The sequence below is a fragment of the Eriocheir sinensis genome, chromosome 41 (assembly GCF_024679095.1).
Source record: "Eriocheir sinensis breed Jianghai 21 chromosome 41, ASM2467909v1, whole genome shotgun sequence".
In the NCBI taxonomy this organism is placed as follows: domain Eukaryota; kingdom Metazoa; phylum Arthropoda; class Malacostraca; order Decapoda; family Varunidae; genus Eriocheir; species Eriocheir sinensis.
Window position 1 is genome coordinate 7222179 of NC_066549.1, and position 19100 is coordinate 7241278.

The 19100-nt window shown below is 41.9% G+C and overlaps 1 protein-coding gene and 1 long non-coding RNA gene across 4 annotated transcripts in view; both read left to right on the forward strand.

The window, feature by feature from the left end:
- The first annotated feature begins 2477 nt into the window (after positions 1–2477).
- Positions 2478–19100, forward strand: part of LOC127009599 (serine-rich adhesin for platelets-like) — a 48944-nt gene continuing 32321 nt past the window's right edge. Inside the window, exon 1 of one of the 2 annotated variants that reach the window (XM_050882810.1) lies at positions 2478–2983. In XM_050882810.1, coding sequence (XP_050738767.1) covers positions 2493–2983 — 491 coding nt within the window. In that variant the 5' untranslated portion in view covers positions 2478–2492. The remainder of the gene's footprint in view (positions 2984–19100) is intronic. The other variant, XM_050882811.1, reaches the window with a different exon arrangement.
- LOC127009600 (uncharacterized) lies at positions 7172–9480 on the forward strand. 2 transcript variants are annotated; one of them, XR_007762094.1, is made up of 3 exons: positions 7172–7522; positions 7647–7743; positions 8416–9480. It is a non-coding gene; the product is annotated as an uncharacterized LOC127009600 (long non-coding RNA). The 2 variants fall into 2 exon arrangements; XR_007762093.1 differs by lacking the exon at positions 7647–7743 and adding an exon at positions 8047–8293 and having other exon boundaries at positions 8430–9480.

A 19100-nucleotide genomic window follows, 5' to 3' on the forward strand; every position in this document is an offset into this window, starting at 1 on the left:
AAGAAAAAATGGAACCAGAGAGGGAAGAGAAGGATGCAAGGAGGAAGAAGAGAGAAAACGAATAAGCTCACTGGAAATCGATCCTCAAGACGAAATAAGATTGGATCAGGTAAGACAGACTATAATAGGCTTTCGGTCTGAGAAGAGAACGTAGCTACACAAACATTTGCCTACCTCTAAGAAAGTGGGAAGCGGTGAACCAGAATAATAGAGAAAATGGGTAAGTACTTGCCTACGCTCAGCTGGGGGTACTGTTATAGGCTCTCGGTGTGAAAGAAAACGTAGCCACAGAAAATTTTACCTGCCCCGAAGAAACTGGGATACGGTGAACCAGAATAAAAGAAAATGGGTATGTACTTGTCTGCGCTCATGCTGGGGTACTAGGCTATCGGTGTGAAAGAAAACGTAGCCACAGAAACAAAAGAAACTGGGATGCGATGAACCAGAGTAACAAAGAAAATGGGTAACTACTTGCCTTCGCTTGCGCCTGAGGGTGAAACGGAAGAATAACAGAAAATGGGAACCTACTTATCTACACTGTACTATGGGGGAAGGTTGACTGAAGAAAACGGAAGAATAACAGAAAATGGGAACCTACTTGCCTACTCTATACTATGGGGGAAGGTTAACTGAAGAAAACTGAAGAATAACTGAATATGAGAACTACTTGCTTACACTGGGCGGGAGACGGAAGAATAATTGTAAATGGATGCTACTCTCCTACGCTTCTTTCCAAGGGGGGTGGGATGGAAGAAAACGGAAGATTAAGAGAAAATGGGAGTGTACTTGCCTACAATCGCGCCAGGGCCAGGGGGGAGGAGGGGAGACGGAAGAAAACGGAAGAATAACAGAAAATGGGCGCTACTTGCCCATGCTCGCGCCACGGGGGACGAAAGAAAACGTGGGAACGGTTCCGGCGGTCTCCCCAAGCACTATACACCCACGCCTCATGCAAACGGGCGGAGATAAACGTAAATTGGGCGTTGTTTTAGCCGCCTTTATTGTCATCGTTACGCGCCGCGGCCGGGAATTATTGCGGCATGAAAGGATTATATTGGCTCGTTTGTCCTTTGGCTATAGACGGGGCTATGTTTTTTTGTGTTTTAATTAATAATATTTGTTGGTGCACGCATAGACAGACAGAGGGACGGACAATTAGACAGACACACGCTCTCTCTCTCTCTCACATATACATTCTTTTGTGGTTTAGAAGTAGTAAATAATTGTAGTAGTAGTAGTAGTAGTAGTAGTAGTAGTGGAAGAAGAAGTAGAAGTAGTGATATATGTAATGAAAGTGGTAGTTGTAGTAGTATAGTAGTAGTAGTAGTAGTAGTAATAGTAGTAGTAATAGTAGTAGTAGTAGTAGTAGTAGTAGTCATTGTAACCATCTCTTTGTCTTTTCTTTTCATCCTTTTTATATTAATGTTGAAGTTGTGGCAGCAGTAACAACAACAAAAACAACAACAACAATTATTTTATTTCGGTGGGAGTGGTGGTCAGCTGTGTCAACATTTTAATTTGTGCGAACGATTGTCAGCTGTTTGACGTCTCACTTTTTTTTCTCATCCAGTATTTCGCCTTTCATTTCTTTTTTTGTGTTTATTTTACATTTCATTTTTATTGCGGAGTGTGTTGATACGGCGGCCAGGTAATTGAGTTGAGCACACCTGAATGAAAGGAAACCATGCACACACACACACACACACACACACACACACACACACACACACACACACACACGCCTATCTAACGCCCCTAAAAGCTGTCTAGTCACGGTTGTTGTTTTTACGATATCATCTTTTGAATATTATCGTAGCTTTGTTGGTTCTCTCTCTCTCTCTCTCTCTCTCTCTCTCTCTCTCTCTCTCCATTAACTTTTTTTACCTTGTTTTTCTTCCACTTTTTGCAGTGTGTCGTATTTGAGTTCGTAATTTAAACTTCTCGGTGCATATAGCGTTTGTTTAGAAGAAGAAGAAGAAGAAGAAGAAGAAGAAGAAAAGGAATAGTCGTAGTAGTAGTAGTAGTAGTAGTAGTAGTCATCCATTCTCCTCAACTTCTCTCCTCTGACTAACTTCCCTCATCTTCTCAAAGTCCTCAACCACTATCCTCTACTACTATCTATCTTGCGTCCCTTGTCATCTTCCATCGTTGTTTTCCTGGTAAGGGAGAAAGAGTTAAGGAAGTTAGGAGAAGAGTGAATGGAGGAGCAGAGAAAGGGAGGAGGAGAAGGGTGCATGGAGGAAGAGGGAGGAGAGGGTAGGGTAGAGCGAAGGGAGGAAGTAGGAAAAGGAAGAGGAAGAGGGAGAAGTTGGGAAAGTTAAAAGAAGAAGGAAGGAAGGAAGAGAAGGGGAAGGAACAGAGAAGCAAAGAAGGACGAAGAAACGAATTTGAAGGAAGTAGAAAGAGGAGGAGAATGAAAGAACCAGAGAAGGAAAGAGAAGAATGTAAAAGAAAGGAGGAATAAGGAGAGGAAAGCGAAGGGAGGAAGGAGAATGAAGCAGGAAAAGGAAACAATAATAATAATAATAATAATAATAATAATAATAATAATAATAATAATAATAATAATAACAACAATATCCAGTGCTACCAATTACTTTAAGTCAGACTCAAATTTTTACTCGGATAGAATTTCATATTACTGTCTTATACTAAATATTTTCTTCCGGGTACATTTTTTTCTGCTTACTGTCCTTTTTACCCCCACTCACACCTTTTCTTCTTCATCTTCTTTTTCTTCGTCTTCTTCTTCTTCTTCTTTTTCTCTTTCTTCTTCTTACCATCCTTCCCATGCTCACCCATATCCATATTTTTTCTTCTACTTCTTCTTTTTATCATCCCTCCCATGCACACTCACACCCACGTCTCATCTCCTTCTCTCTTCTCCCGCCCACAGATCAGGTCGCCGCAAGCCTGACCGCAGCTCCCCGCCCGCAGACAGCCCCGCTCTGGACGCCCCTGACCGCAAGTCCACGTCCCCCAGGTCAGTGCCCGCCCCCAGCCCCGCGCATGGTCGGCCCCACAAGGTCACTCAGGGGAGGGCAGTGCAGGTCAGCCGCTTCTCCCCGTCTTGGCTTTTCACTTGCATCAGGTAAAGGAGGATGTTCACTATAGGACGTAATTCGGCGTTTTGTACACCTGCGCTAAAAAGTATCTACCCAGGTTGTCTCTTAGCTTGTTGTGACTCCCGTATAGCCTTTTTTTCCGCGCGGCGTCTCTCCCTCTTTTTCTCTCTCTCATTCCTCCTCCATTATTAGTCTTCATTGGGAGGTATTTCGGCGTTTTGTACAGCTGCGTTAAAAAGTATCTACACAGGTTCGGTTCTCTCTTTATTTGTTGTGACATGGTTTAGCCTACTTCCGCTCGGCATGACTTTTTCTCTCTCTTTTTTCTCGCCATCATCAGAATTAATTGACTGGGACGTATTTCTCTTCTATATACAGCTGCGCTAAAAAGTATCTACCCAATGAAGGAAGAGAGACACCTTCCTCCCGAAATTCCTCCCGAAATTGACTTTTCTTTTTTTTTCTTTTTTAGAGCTTGAGTTTTTATTTTTATTATATTATTATTTTATTTTTTTTGCCTTGTGTCCCCTCTCCTTAAAAAAAAAAAAAAAAAAAAAGTTCGGTTCTTTCTTAACTTGTGACTCGCATAGCCTTTTTACCGCGTTGCCTCTCTCCCTCTGTCTCTCTTTCTCACACTCCTTCCATCATCAGAGTTCATTGGGACGTATTTTGACTCTTTGCACCGCTGCAATAAAAAGTATCTACACAGGTTCGGTTCTCTCTTAACTTTTGAATCTCGTCGCCTCTTTCCGCTTGGCATGTCTCTTTTTCTCTATTTTTCTATTTCTCCTTCACCTCCCCCTCCATTATCAGAGTTCTTCAATTGAGACGTATTCGGCTTTTTTGTACAGCTGCGAAAAAAAGTATTTACCCAGGGTCTCTTAAACTTGTGACTCCTGCAGCCTCTTTTCCGCGCAGCCTCTCTCTCCTTCCTAACTTTCCCTTCATCATCATCATCATTATAGGCCATTTTCCAAAGTTCTCTCTTTACCCCCGTCTGATGTTTGTGTACGCCTACGCTCTCCTGCTCCGGTAAATGCTCTAATAGGCTAATTACATCTCTCCACCTGGTTCTCTGAATGTCTCTCCTGACTTTTACTTTTGGTTGTCTGTCTATATTTTCAGCTATATGCATAATAGTTTCATGTCCTATTCTTAATCCCAATACTATCATATATTCTCTCTCAACCTTGTTCTCTTCCTGGCCTGACTTCTATAAATTTTAGTTCTGTCACTTGGTTTGTCTCTATATGATCAGCTCTGCGCATGATATGGCCTCCCGAAGTCCATTTCATGCTCTTAATCCATTTACTATTCTACAGTATTTATCCTCCTCGTTCTTTTTCTGTGTTGACTAAATTTCGGGTCTATTACTTTGGTTGTTTATCTGTTATCATCTCCACGCATGATATGACCTCCCGAAGTCCATTTCTTGCTCTTAATCCCTTTACTATTCTACACTATTTATCCCCCTGGCTCTTTTTCTGTGTTGACTAAATTTCGGCTCTGTTGCTTTAGTTGTTTATCTGTTATCAACTCTACGGATGGCATGACCTGCCCAAGTTAATTTCCTCCTCTGTAACACCGCAGCTAAATTTTTCATCGAAGCATTTATTTGTTTCTCCTGATATGCGTACTAATTGGAATGGTTGAGTACACATTGGCGGACATATTCTAGTGCGTACAAATGGCCACAGTAACAAGAAAGAGCAGTCACATAAAGCCTTTTGGTCTTATAAGTTATTGTAGTAAACTTCCCATCATAAGAACAGTAGTAGCAGTAGAAGCAAATAGGTAGGTAGGTAAGTACGTAGATAGGTAGATATGAAGGTATGTAGATAAGTGAGTAGGCAGCAGTAGTGGTATATAGGTAAACAAGCAGGTAGGTAGGCAAGGAGGTAGGTACAATACAGCTACCCCCCCCCCTAAAATATGTACATGCCACCTTCCGAACGAAAGAAACGCGAATGAGCGAAAACTTGAGAGGTGATGCAGTGTTATTGTTATTTCCGATCGTTTTCATTTTATTTCATGCTCTGTCTGGGTTTGGGATCACGGCGCTCAAGACATACCAAAGAAAATTAGAAAAGTACGTATGCAAAAAAGATTCAGGGACGATGCTTAACGATTTACTCTACACACTCACAAACATGTAAACAGAGAGAAGTTGAATCCGTAGAAATGGGAGAAAAAATAATAACTCACTTTTTTTCCTTAATTAACCCTCATTTTCGTATATTTCCGTTTACATTTACTTTTACGAATTTTCTCTTATACGATGCACTGAACTTCCTAAGCAAGACATTGGTAGCATTCGTTTTTCAATACGTCAAATGTTACGTCAAATGAAGACAGCGGTTTTTCTTAACGTCAAATTTACTGTCATAGTGTCAGCAAGTATGGCAGTGATATAGACGATATTTCATTTTTAAGGCCGAATATTATAGTGTCAGGAGTGTCAGGAAGTCGGGTAAGAATGAAGTATAAGAGAATTCGGCACAGTAGTATCTTCGACGACTAACCCGATTTCGGCTCTCGCATACATGTAACTCTACGGGCGGGATTTGCTATTTTGATTTGACTGTACATTTAATAAGTTCCGTTTCTTATTTTTAAGGATCAACGCGTTTACTGACCTAATAATAGTAACGCTGTTGAATATTTCCGGCGACCTAACTTCATTTCGGCTCTGGTAGTTATGTTATTATTTTGGGGTCTAGATTATTATTGCTATGTACTATTATGTTGTTGGGGGAACTGCATTATAATATTCCTCCGTTTCTTAGCATCAACGCGTGTTATGGCTTAATAATAATGATAGAGAGGATAGCTATGCGTGGTAGGCCTGTCTGTTGCGAGGCTAAAGACCGGCCAAGTCACGGTGAAGGAATGAAGGAAAAAAAAGAGAGAAGAAAAACTCGGAGGGTAAATATAGTATGGAGGAAGATTCTCTCTCTCTCTCTCTCTCTCTCTCTCTCTCTCTCTCTCTCTCTCTCTCTCTCTCTCTCTCTCTCTCTCTCTCTCAATTCACTGTGGCTACCGAAAACTATATTATTACACATTAGAGTCATTGTTTTATTACATGTATCTTATTATTTTATTAAGGGAGCATATACTATAACTACGCGTGACCTCAGTGCTCATTTCCGTAGCTTTACCCATAGCTTACGTTAATCGAAAAAGCAGGATTCCTATTACTTCCTCTTTTATGATCATGGGGGACGTTCGTAAATTGAGTGACCATGTTTTTAAGTATTGGATGTCATAGAGATAAAAAAGTTAACCGCTGTGGCAAAGTCGGAAAGCCGTGAAAGTTGAGAAGGGTTAAGTTCCCAAGCAACGTCGTGATCCCGGGCTGAGATGTGAGCGTGAGTCAGGTGTATCAGGGTCGGGGTATCAAGGTGGGAGGGAGGAGGAGGAGGAGGCGAGCTGAGTTTGGGTTAGGTTAGATTAGGTTAGGTTAGGATAGGTTAGGGAGGAGGAGGCGAGGTGAGGTTAGGTGAGCTGGGTTGGGCGTCGACAAGGGAGGAGGAGGAGAGAGCTGAGTTTGGGTGGTTAGGTTTTAGGTTAGGTTGGGATGGGGGAGGAGGCAGGCTGAGCTGAATTTGGGTGACAGTAGGGAGGTGGAGGAGGAGGCGAGCTGAGTTTGGGTTAGGTTTGGGAGGTGGAGGAGGCGAGCTGAGTTTGGGTTAGGTTAGGTTAGGTTAGGTTAGGGATGAGGAGGAGGCGAGCTGAGTTTGGGTTAGGTTAGGGAGGAGGAGGAGGAGGCGAGCTGAGTTTGGGTTAGGTTAGGGAGGAGGAGGAGGCGAGCTGAGTTTGGGTTAGGTTAGGTTAGGTTAGGTTAGGTTGGGGAGGAGGAGGAGGCGAGCTGAGTTTGGGTTAGGTTAGGTTAGGTTAGAGGAGGAGGCGAGCTGAGTTTGGGTTAGGTTAGGTTAGGTTAGGGAGGAGGAGGAGGAGGCGAGCTGAGTTTGGGTTAGGTTAGGTTAGGTTAGGGAGGAGGAGGAGGAGGCGAGCTGAGTTTGGGTTAGGTTAGGTTAGGTTAGGGAGGAGGAGGAGGAGGAGGTGAGCTGAGTTTGGGTTGGGTTAGGGAGGAGGAGGAGGAGGTGAGCTGAGTTTGGGTTAGGTTAGGGAGGAGGAGGAGGTGAGCTGAGTTTGGGTTAGGTTAGGGAGGAGGAGGAGGAGGTGAGCTGAGTTTGGGTTAGGTTAGGGAGGTGGAGGAGGAGGCGAGCTGAGTTTGGGTTAGGTTAGGTTAGGGATTGCTTGCGGTAAATCAGGTTTAGTTAGGTAAGATTAGCGGACTTTTTTTCTACTTCTCTGCCCTTGAGCTGCTTCCTTTACTGTAAAAAAAAAAAGGTTTAGTAATAATAAAAAGGAAATAAGTCTGCACCTTTAGACAGAAACCGTAGACAGACAATGAGTTACGTATGGTTAGGTTAGATTAAAATAGCTTGGGGTAGGTCAAGCTCGGTTAGGTAAGATTTAGAAATAATAGGAAGGAAATACGTAGCCTCATATATATGCGATAAGAAACAGAAACCATAGACACAATAAGTTACATATGGTTAGGATAGCTTGTCGCAGGTCAGGTTTGGTTAAGTAAGATTTAGAGATAACAAGAAGGAAATACGTATAGCCTCATATATATGCGATAAGAAACAGAAACCATAGACACAATAAGGTACGTATGGTTAGGTTAGATTAATATAGCTTGAGGTAGGTCAGGTTTGGTTAAGAAAGATTTAGAGATAACAAGAAGGAAATACGTATAGCCTCATATATATGCGATAAGAAACAGAAACCATAGACACAATAAGGTACGTATGGTTAGGTTAGATTAATATAGCTTGGGGCAGGTCAGGTTTGGTTAAGTAAGATTTAGAGATAACAAGAAGGAAATACGTATAGCCTCATATATATGCAATAAGAAACAGAAACCATAGACACAATAAGTTACATATGGTTAGGTTATAGCTTGTCGCAGGTCAGGTTTGGTTAAGTAAGATTTAGAGATAACAAGAAGGAAATACGTATAGCCTCATATATATGCGATAAGAAACAGAAACCATAGACACAATAAGTTACATATGGTTAGGTTAGATTAATATAGCTTGGCGCAGGTCAGGTTTGGTTAAGAAAGATTTAGAGATAACAAGAAGGAAATACGTATAGCCTCATATATATGCGATAAGAAACAGAAACCATAGACACAATAAGTTACATATGGTTAGGTTAGATTAATATAGCTTGGCGCAGGTCAGGTTTGGTTAAGAAAGATTTAGAGATAACAAGAAGGAAATACGTATAGCCTCATATATATGCGATAAGAGACACAAACCATAGACACAATAAGTTACATATGGTTAGGTTAGATTAATATAGCTTGGCGCAGGTCAGGTTTGGTTAAGTAAGATTTAGAGATAACAAGAAGGAAATGCGTATAGCCTCATATATATGCGATAAGAAACAGAAACCATAGACACAATAAGTTACATATGGTTAGGTTAGATTAATATAGCTTGGGGTAGGTCAGGTTTGGTTGGGTAAGGTTGAGAGATAATAATAATAAAATACGTATAGCCTCATATATATGCAATAAGAGGCAGAAACCATAGATACAATAAGTTACATAAGTTTAGGTAGGTCAGGTTTGTTTCGATAAGGTATAGAGATGAATACCGATTAATACGAAGCCTCAAATTTATGCGTAAGACGAAATAACAGAGAGAAACCATAGACACACTGAGTTACGTTAGCTTAGGTTAGGTTAGGATAGCTCGCGGTAAGTCAGGTTCGGTATGGAGTACAAAATAAGAACTTCATTGTACCTCAGTCAGCGTTGCCAGATTATCGTACTCAGAGCATCGTATTTACCGGTTTCTGTTCCATAACAATTGTCAAGAAACACCAATAATTAACCATTTTCTCGATGATTTTATATGAAGCCAGTTTTGGGGGTGGAGGAAACAGTTTTTAGGTCGGAAATCGGTAAACATAAGAGGCTAAGTACGACAGTCTGGTAACGATGACCTCAGTGGGTTAGTTCACTTAGCTGGACATGGAAGGTCAGAAGAGACAGTCCATTCTCTCAGGTGAGGTGCAGAGGTAAAGTATGGGACTCTTAGTAAGTATGGTAAGTAGTAAAGAGGTGTGTGTGTGTGTGTGTGTGTGTGTGTGTGTGTGTGTGTGTGTGTTGATTTGGTAAGTACGTTTGCTTCTTTGATTTCTCTGTGCATTGTAATTTACTTGCATGTTTAGAAGTTAAGTGATATATTTTATGTTTATAGTATAGTTTTAGAAGTAGAAGTAGTAGTAGTAGTAATAGTAGTAGTGGTAGTAGTAGTAGTGGTGGTGGTGGTAGTAGTAGTAGTAGTAGTAATAATAATAATAATAATAATAATAATAATAATAATGATAATGATAAATATTTCTCCCCACACATTAAAAAGATGAAAAAAAATATGTATACAAATAACAGGATCATCGATAAAAAGAGTAAAAACGAAGAGTCTCCTGAATGACCTTACTCCTCTGTGGTATGGGAAGAAAAAAAATGAAGAAGTAAGCATTGAAGGTCTGGGCCGAATCACCTCTCAAGGCCCTTCCGGTTACCCACTTACAGCAGTCACTCGTGATTGTCCTATTGATTTACTAACAGAAAGAAAGCTAATACGTTGGCTGCAGTCATAATTTAAACAGGAAAGGTAGTTTGTAGAGTAATTGTAGGGAAAGGTGTCTCGCTGATTGATATTGTCGGAAATGTCAAGGTAATGGTCTAGAAAAGGAGAGCTTGTGAGATGCGTGTTTTTTTTTTCTTTCATTTTTTGTTAGTATTCTAGGGTATCATATTTCCTTGTGTCTCGCTGATTAATACTGTCGGAAAGGTCGTCAAGGTAATGGGTCTTGAAAGGGAGAGCTTGTGATATGCGTGTTTTTATTTTTTTATTTATTTTTTTTTTTTATTAGTATTCTAGGGTATCATATTTCCTTGTGTCTCGCTGATTGATACTGTCGGAAATGTCGTCATGGTAATGGGTCTTGAAAGGGAGAGCTTGTGACATGAGTGTTTTTTTTTTGTTTTTTTTATCAGTATTCTAGGGTACCATATTTCCTTTTTTGTTTTTGTTTTAACTCTTCCTTTTCTATCCCTCCCGTCCTCCTTCTTCTTCCTCCTCTTCCTCCCCCTCCTCCTTATATATTTTCCTTTCAGTCACTTTTTAAAGCAAACAATAAAAGGCAACTCAGAATGTGAAATTCCTAAAACAAGTCCTAAAATCACATAATCTAACACGAAAAATAAACAAGTAACTAAAGAATAAGAAATCCCTAAAACAAGACCATTCCTAAAATCACATAATCTAACACGAAAAATAAACAAGTAACTAAAGAATAAGAAATCCCTAAAACAAGATCATTCCTAAAACCACATAATCTAACACGAAAAATAAACAATTAATTTAAGAATATGAAATCCCTAAAACAAGATCATTCCTAAAATCACATAATCTAACACGAAAAATAAACAAGTAACTAAAGAATAAGAAATCCCTAAAACAAGATCATTCCTAAAACCACATAATCTAACACGAAAAATAAACAATTAATTTAAGAATAAGAAATCCCTAAAACAAGATCATTCCTAAAACCACATAATCTAACACGAAAAATAAACAATTAATTTAAGAATAAGAAATCCCTAAAACAAGATCATTCCTAAAACCACATAATCTAACACGAAAAATAAACAATTAATTTAAGAGTATGAAATCCCTAAAACAGGATCATTTCTAAAATCACATCCCCCAACACGACACACACAAAAAAAAACCGCATCTCCATGTTCACAAGTCTATAGGCTATATTTTTAAACATTCTTGTGCCCAATCTCACCTATTTGACGAGGCTTTCATGAGAGTTTGGGTCATTTCCTTGGGTAGTTTTATGACCCTGGTGGTAGACTGACCCTTCTGTACCATGAACCTAAAATTTTACACAGTCGTTAAAATTCCGTTGATCTCCTTTTTGGCCCTTGGAAGTAGTTGATGTGGCAGGTGGAAGCGTTTAACAATACCAACCACTCAGCGTGTGTAGCTACTATACGGCTGGCGGGAAGAAGTAATGCCGAGACCCCACAAGAACCGCGAAGATGCACGCCGAACCGCAAAGAGCCGAAGAGTGCGTTGAGAAGTGCTTTGCGGGAGCGTGTTACAGCGAGGTGTGTTCTGCTCCAAATCACATCCATCTTCTTCATCTCCAGCCAGCCTCCCAGCCTCCCTTCCTCCCCTTTCCGCCTCCTTTCCTTTCTCCCTTGCTTTCTACGCCATCCCTACTTCCTTACCTATTTGTCTCCTTCCCTCCATCCTTCCATATCTGTCTTTCTTTCTTTCTTCACTCACCCGGGTTCCTTCTCATCCTTCTTTTCTTTACTTTCTACCTCGCTTCTTTCACCATCCGTATTTTATTCTCCTTGCATCCCTCCCTCCCTTCTTTCTTTCCTCCCTTATCTCTATCTACTTCATTCTGATTCTCTCCTCTTTCCTTCCTCCCTTTGCCATCCCTACTTCCTTCCTTCCTTCCTTTCCTTCTCTTTCTACATCCCAGTACATTTCTCCATCTCTCGTGTTCACCTTTTTCATTTTTTTCTTTCCTAGTGTCAGCATTCTTCCCTCTCTCCTTCATTTCCTTCCTCTTTCCACCATCATACTTCCTTTCCTCCCTCCATACTTACATTCCTTCCCTCTTTCTCTTCTCTTTTTCCTTCTTTCCCTCCCTCCTTTCCTTTCCTTTCGCCACCGTTCTTAATTCCCTCTCTCCTTCATTCCTTTCCCTCTTTCCACCATCATACTTCCTTTCCTCCCTCCATGCTTACATTCCTTCCCTCTTTCCCTTCTCTTTTTCGTTCTTTCCCTCCCTCCTTTCCTTTCCTTTCCCCAGCATTCTTCCCTCTCTCCTTCATTCCATTCCTACTTCCTTCTCTTCCTCCCTACCTACGTCCTTTCCTCCCTATATCCTTCCCTCTTGCCCTCTCATCCTCCATCACGCTGACACCCATAGGAAGCTAAAAGGACTGACCATAACACATACATACACAGCACAGGCATCTCTCAACCGTGTGTGTGTGTGTGTGTGTGTGTGTGTGTGTGTGTGTGTGTGTGTGTGTGTGTGTGTTCGACGACGATCAACATTCCTGTGGACCACTAGACCCAGATGACTGATAGAGCCTAACCCCCTCTCACCCACGTCACCGACTCATCTTACTCATCTCTGTTCACTCTTCCGTCATCACTCTTCCTTCCTGTCCCTCACCTCCACCTTGGCACGAAGATATCGCATTCCCTTCCTCTTCTTCCTCTCCTTTTCCTCTCTCTTCCCTCTTTCCCCTGTCCTTTTCATTCCCTTTTTTATCTTTTTTTTTCGCTTTCTGACATTTTTCTTACTTATCCTTCTTTCTCCTTCTTCATTCTCTTTGCCCTTTTTCATCATCATTTTTCTTTGCCTTTCTGATATCATTCTAACTTGTTCCTTTCCTCCCATTGCTATATGAAGTTAGTTATTTTTCTTTCTATTCCTCTTCTCCTCCAATTTTCATCCTTTTTTTCATCATCTCTTTTCTTCGTCTTTTCTCATCCTCTTCCTCCTGTCCCCATCATCTCTTTTTTTATCATGTCTTTTTTTCGCTTTTCCATCATCATCTTTACTTTTTTCTCCTTTGATATATATTTGGTTAGGCGTTTCTCATCCTTTTCCTCTTTTCATCATGTTATTTCATCGATTTCTTGACAATATCTTTACCTGTTCCTCCCTTACCTTGATTTTAAGTTATAGGTATTTTTCTTCCTTTTCCTCCTGCTCCCATCTTCATCCTCTTTTCTTCGTCTTTCCTCCTCCTCCTATCATCCCTTTTCGTCATCTCTTTTCTTCGCCTTTCTAACATCATTCATACTTGTCCGTCTCTCCACCTCCTTATCCTCTTCCTCCTGTTCCCATAATCTCCTATTTCATCATCTCTTTTTATTCGCCTTTTCGATATCGCCTTTACCTGTCCCTCACCTTGATTTCTGAAGTGAGATATTCCTCATCCTTTTCCCCCTGTCCTCATCATCCCTTTTCATCATCTCCTTTTACACACCTTTTTGACATCTTTTCCTGTTCCTCTCTCACCTTGATATAAAGTTCCGTATTCCTCATCCTCTTCCTCGTGTCTGTATTGCCCCGTTTTCTCCTACTCAAAGGTAAAGCAAGACTAGGAAGTGGCGTAGTGAGGAAGTCATTGTGGGAGGGAGAGAAAACACTAAACAGTATAAGAGTGTAGTTATGCGGTTTAAGTTTATGATTAGTTTTGATACGTGAGCGGTTTATTCACCCTTCAAACCCGCATCACCTTTGTTCACCTTTTTGTCATCTTTCTTACCTGTCCCTCCCTCCCTCACCCTCCTCTTCCTCGCCCTCTCCCTCCGTCCTTTTCTCCATCTGCTTCCCTCTCTCACCCTCCTCCTCCTCCACCTTCCGTATCATCTTTCCTCAACCTTCTGCCATCCGTCCCTGCCTTAACCTAACCTAACCTTGGCCGGCGCTTGTAAACAAATCTTGGGTTACGACAGACGCATCTAGGAATCACTCTTAGGCGGAGAAGCATCTTCGGAATTTCTTATAGGGTTAAAGACTCTTAGGACGGTTTTAACATAGAAAGGACTGACCCCCTCCTTCCCTAACCTTGGCCAGAACTTGTAAACAAATCTTAGGTTGGGACAGAAGTGGCTAGGATTCACTCTTAGATGGGAAAGCATCTTAGGAGTTTCTTATAAAGGGCGAAAGACTCTTATGGCGGTTTTAACAGAAGTGACTAACCTTCTTCTTCCCTATAACCTTGGCCAGAGCTTATAAACACATCTTAGGTTGGGACAGACGTGGCTAGGAATCACTCTTAGGCGGGGAAGCATCTTAGGAGTTTTCCTCAGGGTGGTTTTAGCCTCGAAATGACTGACCCCTCCTCTCCCCTTACCTTGACCAGAGCTTATAAACACATCTTAGATTGGGACAGACGTGGCTAGGATTCACTCTTAGGCGGGGAGGCATCTTAGGAGTTTTCCTCAGGGTAGTTTTAGCCTCGAAATGACTGACCCCTCTTCTCCCCTTACCTTGACCAGAGCTTATAAACACATCTTAGGCTGAGACAGACGTGGCTAGGAATCACTTTTAGGCATGGTAATATCTTTGGAGTTTCTTATATAGGGCAAGACGGTCTTAGCATAGAAGTAGTTGATGTCTTCTCCTCTACCTCTACCTCTCGCCTCCATCACCCATCACTCTTGTAGCCGTCTAAGCCCCCCATCCCTCAGCCCTCATCCGTCAGTCACTGCAGGTCCGCACCCTCCTTCACCGTCACCCTTCATCATTCATCCCTGTCACCCACCCTCACTGCACCGTCATCCCGTCACCCGGCCACACCCAACACCCAGACTTTCCTTCACCCAAACTCGTAGGTCTGTTTTGAGGGTCATTATTAAGTAAGTATTTCGCCGTCCAAACACCCACCTATAACAAGGCTTTCGTAGGAGTTGTGGGCACTTCCATGGGTAGTTGTATGCCCCTGGTGGTAGTTTGACAAAGGTTCTGTACCATGAACGTGAAAACACACTCTTGAGAACAAGATTAGCCTGCTTTTCGGCATTTGAAACTATAAAACGTTAATGTCAGAGGCGAAAACGTTTGAGACTTCTGACTTCAAACGTTTCCGCCTCTCATCTCTTACTCTTCCAAAGACCGAGGAGAAGGTTAATCGGATTCTCAGGAGTGTTTTGTCCACGCTGAGAATACAGGAACATTGTCAAACTACCACCACGAGGACCATATATTACTACTACCCATGGAAATGCCCAAATCTCTTATGAAAGACTTGACAAATGTATGTGTTCTTGGGCGCCGAAATTTTACCCGAACTTGTAGGTTGGTATTTTTAGACGATTTCACCATTCATGTCAACTACTTCCAAAGGCCGAAAAGGATATCAGTCGGGTTCTAATGAGTGTTTTTTAGGGTTCATAGTACAGATAAAGGATCAAACTACCACCAGTGTCATTGAACTATCCCAGGAAATGCTCAAAACTCCTACGAAAGCCTTGTCAAATATGTGTGCTTGGGCGGTGAAAGGCTTATTAATACGCCCCTACGTAATGTCTTGTAACCTATATCGTGTTTTATCATCGCCATCCCGTCATTTCGTTACACTCCACGTACAAGAACTTCACATCTAATTCCTCAAAAGCTCTTTCCTTGTCATCGATCCTTTCTTCCTACCTTCTCTTCCCCCATCATCCACTCTTCATTTTTAGCCTACTCCTCATCCATTCTCCCTTGTCCTGTATTTCATCACTACTCGTCCCCCTTAATTAAGACTACGTTTCCTTTTTCTTCGTCGTTTTCGTTTGCAAAGTCTTAAGTCCCATGCGCATAGCTATCTAACACTTCCTCCTCCTCCTCGTCCATGAGTGTGTGTGTGTGTGTAATGGTGGGAATTGTCCGACACAGGGATTCGCTTTGTGTTTGGCGCCAGACCTCCTCCTCCTCCTCCTCCTCGACTAGGTAACGGTCGGTCGTTTTGTTCTGCTGTTCTGTCTGTTCGTCTTGAGCGAAGTGTAAATTAAAGTATATTGTGGCGGTGCGGGAGGCGGCGAGAGGGTCAGACCTTGCTAGTGTTCTTGTTCTTGTTGTTGTTATTCTTGTTCTTCAGTACGATTTTTTTTTTTTTTTTTTTTTTTTTTTTTTATCTTTGTCTTCTGTCCAACTGGGGATCTATCTTCTATTTCGTCGTCGTCTTTCTTCTTGTTTTATATTGTTTGTTTGTTGTCTTGGTATCTAACAACCGTGGATTTATGTATCTTCTATTTTCATCTTCCTCTTCATCATTTTCTTCCTCTTCGTTTTCTTCTTTTTCTTTACATGTTTTCTTTTTCTATTTCTATACATGTTTTTTTTTTCTATCTTTCTACCGTAGATTTATTTCCTTCTTCCTTTTCCTTTTCTTCATCTTTACATTACTTTCTCTTTTTGCGGCATTTTTAGTCCAACCGTGGTTTTTTTTTCCTTCGTCTTATTCTACTTTTCCTTAACATTCTTCACATTTTTTTTCTTCCTCTTTTATTTTTCCTTTTTCTTTACATTTTCTTTTCCGTGACGTCTACAGTCCAACTTCATATTAATTTTCTTCTTTCGTTTTAATTTCCTCCTCTTCCTGGAAAATTCGTTGCCGCCGTCCGTTCCAGAGGGCGTCGCGTGAGGGGAGGGAACAGTGCCGCGTCTCCCTATATATGATCATAACGGCAAGACGGGCGGATAGCAGGACAGGAGGAGACATTGTCGAACGTACCCCTCCCCCTCCTCTCTCTCTCTCTCTCTCTCTCTCTCTCTCTCTCTCTCTCTCTCTCTCTCTCTCTCTCTCTCTCTCTCCTTGTCAGTCAGTCAGTCAGTCGATCGATTGGCCTTATCAGGAAGGTAACCATTAAAGTTGATGTCGTTATTTAACAGTGATTTCTTGTTGGTTTTTATTTCTAAAACGTATGAACAAAACATATTAATTAAAAGCACCTCTGTATATTAATTTAAAGCGCTTCCGTGGTGCAGTGGTTATCGTGCCTATAGAGATACGAATCCTCAAGCTGTTCATCCTCCCTTTCGGGCTGGTCAATTAATGGGGACCTGGGGAAGATAAATTTATGGTAATCCGGATGTTGCACTGGCCCTGTGTCCCTTTTTTTTTTTATACAACTAAGGAGACAGCTCAAGGCCACAAAAAAAGGAAACAATAATAAAAAAAAGCCCGCTACTCCCACCACCAACTCAAGGGACAGCGTGACGGAGATGAACACTGCGGCCACGAGCTAAAGCGTATACTCTAAATTTTACCTTTACCTTTAATTAACAGCAGAGGAGGAGAAGGACGAGGAGGAAGAGGAGAGTAGAAAAAATTGTAAGAGTAATCGAAGAAAGAAAACGTTTAATAAGACTGACGCTTAATTAAAATCAAATGAATTGGAAAAAAGTTTATTAAAAGTGACGCTTAATTAAAATCAGATGAATTGTAAACGAATAAGAAATTGTTGGTCTTGGCGCCGCTTAGTGGGAGGAGAAGCATTTGTTCGAGAAAAGAATACAGAAGGTCATTTATGTATCATTTTACTTTCTTTTGGGTTTCTGTTTACTTGGTTTCGCTTCTTTCTCCGTCGGTTCCGCTCCACTTACCACTTGTGGAATTCGCGTCTCTGGAGTGTAATCTAATCCCCTTTTTTCACTTCGGATTCGCTTCTCCTCCACAACCATTATCACCATCAACATCACCACCACCACCAACAGCAACAACAACACCACCAACATCACCACCACCACCAACAGCAACAACAACACCACCAACATCACCACCACCACCAACAGCAACAACAACACCACCAACATCACCACCACCACCAACAGCAACAACAACACCACCAACATCACCACCACCAACAACAGCAACAACAACACCACCAACATCACCACCACCACCAACAGCAACAACAACACCACCAACATCACCACCACCACCAACAGCAACAACAACACCACCAACATCACCACCACCACCAACAGCAACAACAACACCACCAACATCACCACCACCACCAACAGCAACACCACCACCACCATCACCTTCTCTACTTAAATTTCCATCAGTACCACCATCACTTCCACCGAAACCTCACTACCACCACCACCACCACCACCTCCACTGGAACCTCAATACCACCAGCACCACACACCTTGTCATCATGCACTGTAGCTACCATCACCACCACTATTACTACCACCACCTCCACCACCACTTTAAAGGTCGTCCGTGTCAATTGTGGTGTGCGTGTATGTGTGGGGGGGAAGAGAAAGAGTTGGGGGTTGAGAGAAAGGGTGGGAAAATTGGGAAGGGGTGGGAAGAGGGGGAAGGTGAAGGCGGGGGTGTGGATGGGGGGGGAGGTGTTAATAGAGGTGCTTATAGAAGTCGGAAGGAAGGGAAGGTAGAATAGAGGAGGATGGGGGAAGTGGGGGGGGGGGGGGTGGAGGAAGTGGAAGAATTATCAAGAATAACTCCTAGGTAATACCACTCCCCATTTCCCAAAGCATAAATAGAAACAAAAGTAAATAGATAAATACACTAAAATAAGAAATAATAAATAAATAGACAAAATAGAATATAAAAAAAACATTAAGATTCATCCTCACAGATTATAATTAAACACTAGAAATTCTTCGCCCCCTTATTTTTTCTTCCTTCCACTAGCCTGAAAACAATAGGCTACCAACTAGACTCTAGAGTATAACATCAACCATTCAGTATTCCCTAACGCGCCTGGTAATATAATATAGTTAACCTGAAAACAATACCATCACCAGCACTTCATATAACGCGGCTGGTAACACATAACACTCCATGACGCAGGCAGGCAGGCAACATACATGGGAATCTTTTTTTATCCACCGTTAAGATGGATAACCCGAGCACACGTACGCGTGACTCATCGCAAGGAGGAGGAGGAGGAGGAAGAAGAGGAGGAGAAAAGACCACCATGCACTGTTTAGCTCGGAGGGTTAGTGGGAGTCTCGGGAGGGAAGCTTGCAGAGGAGGGAAGAGGGAGGAGGAGGAGGGTTTGCTGGGGGTGTTTAGTGACACACACACACACACACACCGAGCGGCAACATCCTCTCTTCTCTCCCCCCCTTCCTCTCTTCCTCCCCCCTCCCTTCCTCTCTTTCCTTCTTCCCTTCCTCTCTCTTTCCTCCAAACTCTTCCCAACGTTTCCTTCCTCCCTCCCTCTTACGCTCTTCCTTCTCTCTCCTCTTTCTTTTGAACTTCTCCCTTTCTTCCCTCTCTTTCCTTCAAATTCTTCCCTCTTCCTCTTACTTTCCTCTTTACTCCCCCTTTCCTTTCTATTTTATCTTTCCTTCTCTTCCTCTCAACATTTCCTTCTACCTGCTTTTCTTTGCTCCGTCCCTCCTTCCCTTCCTTTCTTACCC